At 55.5% G+C, this 6,000-nt stretch overlaps 1 protein-coding gene across 5 annotated transcripts in view; it reads left to right on the forward strand.

Moving 5' to 3' along the window:
• Nucleotides 1-1,128, forward strand: part of MGAT5B (alpha-1,6-mannosylglycoprotein 6-beta-N-acetylglucosaminyltransferase B) — a 78,346-nt gene extending 77,218 nt beyond the window's left edge. For 3 of the 5 annotated variants that reach the window (XM_049860532.1, XM_049860535.1, XM_049860533.1), the window contains one exon: nucleotides 309-1,128. In XM_049860532.1, the coding sequence (XP_049716489.1) occupies nucleotides 309-507 (199 nt within the window). In that variant the 3' untranslated portion in view covers nucleotides 508-1,128. The remainder of the gene's footprint in view (nucleotides 1-308) is intronic. The other 2 variants (XM_049860534.1, XM_049860536.1) reach the window with 2 other exon arrangements.
• The last annotated feature ends 4,872 nt before the right edge of the window (nucleotides 1,129-6,000 follow it).

Below are 6,000 nucleotides of genomic sequence, written 5' to 3' on the forward strand. Positions count from 1 at the left end.
GCATCTTCTAGGTCTGGGGCACAAAACCTGCTCCAGGCCTTCCTCCTGGTGGTAGGCTGGGGGTCCCACCCCCATCTGGGCCAGGGTTTGCAGTGGCCAAGGCCCCTCTCCCCTCCTCCAAGGGTCTCTGAACAGCCACTGGGACAAGGAGCTGCCACCCAGGGTTTGTCCTGGTGCCTCCAGGAAAACTCCCCTTCCTGGGCCTGGGAGGAGATGGGCAGTGCCAAGCTGGGGGCAGCCCCCACTCTCTGGGCCCTGTGCCTTTGGCCGCCTCCTCTGTGTGACCTGCTCTGTGTGGTGCCGCCCAGGCTGCGGGTGCCATGTGACAGCACGGAGTCTGAGATGAACCACCTGTACCCGGCCTTCGCCCAGCCTGGCCAGGAGTGCTACCTGCAGAAGGACCCCCTGCTCTTCAGCTGCGCCGGCGCCAGCACCAAGTACCGCCGGCTTTGTCCCTGCCGTGACTTCCGCAAGGGCCAGGTGGCGCTGTGCCAGGCCTGCCTGTGAGGCCCTCGGCCCCTGCGCCCCAGGAGAAAGCACCAGCAGATACAGAGCTCCAGCGATGACGACGTCCCCTCCCCTGTCTCCCCCACAATGGAGCCTCCATCCTCAGCAGAGGGATGGGCACAGGCGGAGGGGGAGGCGATGAATCGAGTCCCTGGTACCCACCTTGGGCCAGGCCCCTCCTTGTCCTCTGGGGACTCATGGCCATGGTGGTCAGGCAGATGTGGGTTTGGTCTGAGGACCTTGCCGGCCCCAGGAGCTGGTCCTGGAGGCCCTGTAGTTGTACACGGTTAGATATGGACCAAAGGGGAGAGGCCCCAGATGAATTACAGGAGGAGGGAGCAGGGGCCCTGCTTGCCCTGTGGTCCTCAGCACCCGAGGAGCAGGAAAAGCAGGCCTGCTCACTTGGAAACCCTGGTGGCATAGTGGTTAAATGTTCAGGCTGCTAACCAAAAGGTCAGCAGTTCAAATCTACCAGGTGCTTCTTGGAAACTCTATGGGGCAGTTCTACTCTGTCCTTGAGGGTCACTATGAGTCAGACCACCAGGTGTTCCTTGGAAACTCTGTGGGGCAGTTCTACTCTGTCCTTGAGGGTCACTAAGAGTCAGATTCGACTTGATGGCAGTGGGGTAGGTGGGGCCTCACTTGTCTGGGGGGCGGCACTCTGGGGGGCACGCCTCCTGCTAGCAGAGCGTTGTATGCAGGTCAGTCTTGGCCCTCTGGAGGTGTCTGGGGTGTGGACCAAGAGTGCTGGGCTGGGGGCAGGGGAGCCCAGGGACCCTGTTCATGCCTCCTCTCAGCCCCAGCCCCATTTTTCACCTCCCCCCTGCCCCCAGCTTCCTCTCCTCTCTATGCACCAGGCCCTGGGTGCAATTGTTTCTATCATGCTTGTTCCAGCTCTTTACTGTGGGCGTCTCCTGAAACCAGTCTCCTGAAACCAGCCCGGCATGACCCGCCATTCCAGACCATAGATTTACTTCTAAAGCCTCAGTCCAGCCCCTCCACAGGGACAGGTTTCTACTCCAGCCTCTGAGAACAGACCCCGGAATCCCCCCTGGGGTGTTGCCCTACCCAGGCCCCCCTGCAGGTGCTGACTCCCCCCACCAGCATCTTTGGGGCAAAGGCCTGGGCCTTGAGCTGTAGACCCTGGTGGGGCGCCCCTCCCCTCAATGCTTCCTCCAGCCTCAAACCACCCCCAGATCCACCATCCATCTCCTAGCCTACCCTAGGACACTCCCTCTCCCCACTGCCCACACCCAGAGCCCCGCCCGGTGCCAGGCCAGGCCTCAGAACACTGCCACACCCCCAGGTTTTATAAGCCCACCCGCTCTCCTGTCACCCCTCGCCCTGCCACCTGTGCCTGCCTCTCAGTCCTTCCAGAAGGCAGCACCAGGACTGATTACTGGGAGAGGGAAGCAAGACCCCGCTGGGGGGCTAAAGTGGAATACATGCCACCGGGGAGCCCGCTCTTGGCCTGGGTGGCCCTGTGGTTGAAGAAACCTGTTGGCAGCAAGAAACGGATCATACCCGGGGCCCGACCTGCCGGGGAAAGCAATAGAGACACTCTTTTCTCTCTCTTTTTTAAAGAAATAATAAATATTTTACTGGAATGTGAGATGCAGAGGAGGAGAGGTGCTCTTTCTGGTTCTTTCTCGGGGTGCCTGGGGCTGGGAGGTGGGGGGAGCCCAGGGCTGGTGGTGGGTCTCTGGCCCCCCAGACCCTGCTCCTCATCACTCAGGGCACACTGGGCGCTCAGGTCTGCAAAAGGGGGTGCTCTCTGCTTCCAGGCCACCCAAAGCAAGCCCCTGCTGATGCCTGAGAGACCTGTGCCCTCCCACCCCACACACACCACACTGCGGCTCCAGGGACCCTCCTAACTACTGTACTTCCTGCTGGATAAGCAAAGCTGTCCCCAGTTCTTCTCTGCTGGCCTCTGCTGGCCTTCGGCGGGTCACTTGCTTGCAGAAATGGAAGTCACAGGCTGTCACAGTTGGCAGGGACATCTGAAATCCTCCTGTCCCCCTTTTACCAGGTGCCCTGCCCACATCACATGGGCGGGGGCGAGGGCAGAGCCCAGGTCTCTGCTTCCTGGCCTCAGCCTTCTGTGTCTGGATTTCTTTCTGTCTCTGTCATATCTCTGTCTCAGTCTCCCTCTGTGCTGTGTGTCTGTCTGTCCTGTGCTGCCTAAAACAACCTGGGAAAGAAGGACCCTCCTGCTGACTCTGAGCCCGTGACTTACTGAGTCGGCGACTTGCGGCAGGTGTTATCCAGTGGGATGGTAGAAAGGCTGGGAGACCTGGCCAAGGCCTGCTGTTACAACCTGAGTCCACTTTCCACTCCTGTGTGCACTTGGGATGAAGCTGGGGGGCAGGCACGTAGCAGAAGTTGGATTTAGGGGAGAACTTGTAGGATGGATCCAAGACCCAGTGCTGGTGCAGGGGAGGCTGGGGACACCACGGCCCCTGCTCCCTGACCCCAGCTGCCCCCTTCAGCCCACCGGCCAACCCCTGAGCAGCGGAGGAAATGAGAGCACCAGGCGGTTCCAACCTCACCTCCGGCCTGCCAGGTGCCGTCCTCCTGAGGGGCCACAGTGAGGAGACAGGACTGGCGACGGCCTCTCTCCAGCCTAGGAGGCTTCAGCCTGGGGCTTCTCCATGCTGGCTTCCGAGCATTGGAATCACCTGGGGGAGGCCACAGTCCTGAGGCATTGCGCACCAGACCACTTAACCAGAATCTCCGGGGTGGGCCCAAGGCCTCAGTAATTACAACGTACCCTTTCGGCCTTTTTCCTGTGCAGCTGGGTGGGCCCACTGGACTCACCCACCCCTGCCTGGATGACTCCCAGCTTTGCCCTCGAGGGGTAGGCCAGGTTGGGGACCAGCTGGAGGAGGCCTCATTGAAGCCAACACCTCCCTGCACCAGCCTCCAGGCCAGGCCCCTCCCTGCAGTCCCACTAGGAGGTGGCTAGGGCAGTAAAGAAGGAAAATGCTTTCCCCTGGCCTTTCCCAGGGCCAGGGAGGATGACGGGGCGGGGTATCCTGGGGTCTCAGCAGCCCTGGGAAGCTTGGGACCCTGGTTTCCTGTCTTGGTGGCCAAGGTATGTCTTAGCTGAATTTTGCCCTCCACATGCCCTGACCCCACAGCCACCTTCCCTGTCCTGTGGCGGACTTCAAAGGCCCCCAAAGACCCCATGTGTTCCCTCTTCCCACCCACCTAAGGGTCTGACCTCTGGGGGAACGAACCCAGGGTGGGGGTTAAGGCCCAGAAAAAGGCCCTCGTTTTTACTACCTTGTGGTTATACTGTTTCTAACGTCTTGTCCTACCCAAACCCAATGCCGTCGAGTGCTAGTCATATTTAAAAACCAGTCATATCAACGTATGATAAAAAATTATATAGTCTGGTATTTTTATTGTAAAGAAAGATTAAAAAGTTTCAAATTAAAACAGGTTTATTAAGCGTTTAAAACAACTGCAGTTGGGGAACTACGTAGCCCATTGAAAATGGAACCAGGTAGTCCCGGGGCAGTTTGGTTATACAAGTTTTCTTATGAGGTAAAAAGAGGAACCAAACCATAGGGAGGGCAATTACAGGAAAATCAATGAATGTTGTAGTAACCACACTCTGATCAGTTACTGATTATTAATAGTATAGTTTTATTTTTTTTAGCGATTACAAATAGTTTCACAGGATGGTTAGATCACGGTCACAAGATGCTTACATGTATTCTCTGTTATATGGAAGAATATCTTGTTGGCAACAGCATCCAGACAGCACTCTTCCTGAGTATGTGTATTTTGAGGAGAGCAGATGGTCACTTGGTTAAGATCCCCTTGGGGTATGTGGCTTCACATCCTGGTTTCGACCACTGAGGAAAAACGTGTCGGGGGACAGCCCCAGCAAGGAAAGACCCTAGCTGTGGGTCCTGGCAGATAATCCGAAGAACTGACACGTAGCCCTTTCATACGTTCAGGGAAACTTACCGACACGGGCAAGCAGCTGCTCTCTCCAGTGGCGGCCGGCTGGAGTGTTTTCTGCAACCACCTAGCAAGGGACCCAAGCTTATATACCTAACAGCTGGGACCAAGGCTCATCGCTTTCTCCCATGTCCTTGGGCAGTCAATGTTCCCAGGGACTTCACGTCCGGGCCCAAATGTTTTCCTTCTTGTTGCTAAGGCATTCGTCGGCCTTGGCTGCTGGCCTAGTCATGCCACTCCCAGCCTTTTACGTTAGCCTGAGTCCATCCCAAATTCATCCCCAGCAGGCTTCGGGGAAGAGCACAGCTGACTCCATTAGGAGGGGGTGCATATGGTTGAATAGCGTTACCCTACAGCATGTTTTTCCCAAAAGACATAGCTGTTAGAAATCCAGATTACAATTAGACAGCATGGTCAGTACATTATGCCTCTGTCTCACTGCACTGAAAGCTGTCTTTTCCTGAGACACCAGCTTTCTTTTTTTTTTTTTTATTGTACTTTAGATGAAGGTTTACAGAGCAAACTAGTTTCTCGTTAAACAATTAATACACATATTGTTCTGAGACATTGGTTGCCAACCCCATGACATGTCAACACTCTCCCCTTCTCAATCTTGGGTTCCCCATTACCAGCTTTCCTGTCCCCTCCTGCCTTCTCCTCCTTGCCTCTGGGCCGTTGTGCCCACTTAGTCTCATTTTATTTTATGGGCCTGTCCAATCTTTGGCTGAACTGTGACCCTCAGGAGTGACTCCCCCTTCCCCGCTTTGCCGTTGAGTCGATTCTGACACATAGTGATCCTATAAGGCAGAGTAGAACTGTCCCATAGGATTTCCAAGGAGCGGCTGATAGATTTGAACTGCCGACCTTTTAGTTAGCAGCTGTAGCTCCTAACCACTGCACCACCAGGGCTCCATCTGTGGTGAAGTAAGTACTTAATAACTGGGAGCAACTCAGCTATGGAGGAACCCTGGTGGTGCAGTGGTTTAAACGCCTGGCTGCTAATTGAAAGGTTGGCTGTTGTTTGAACCTACCAGCCCCTCCATGGGAGAATGATGTGGCAGTCTGCTTCCATAAAGATGACAGCCTTGGAAACCCTATGGGGCAGTTCTACTCTGTCCTATAGGGTTGCTATGGGCCAGAATCGACTCAACAGCAATGGGTTGTTTTTGGGTACTTAGCTATGGAGTAGCCCTAGTAGCCCAGTAGTTAAAGTGCTTGGCTACTAGCTGAAAAGTCAGCTGTTCAAACGTACCAGCTGCTCCAAGGGAGAGAAGGATGTGGCAGTCTGCTTCCCTTAAGATGACAGCCTTGGAAACGCTATGGAGCAGTTCTGCTCTGTCCTGTGGTGTTGCTACAGGCTGGAATAGATTCCACAGTAATGGGTTTGCTTTTCGTTTGTTTGTTTTACTCAGCTATGAATGTACTGTTTGTTTGGCTCAGGTAGAAGGAACCTGTCACACCTACTGGCAGGTGAGGATGGTGGCTCAGGGGCAGGAGGGGCCTTGGTCTATCTTCTGGTCC

This window comes from Elephas maximus, chromosome 19 (assembly GCF_024166365.1).
Source record: "Elephas maximus indicus isolate mEleMax1 chromosome 19, mEleMax1 primary haplotype, whole genome shotgun sequence".
NCBI classification, from domain to species: domain Eukaryota; kingdom Metazoa; phylum Chordata; class Mammalia; order Proboscidea; family Elephantidae; genus Elephas; species Elephas maximus.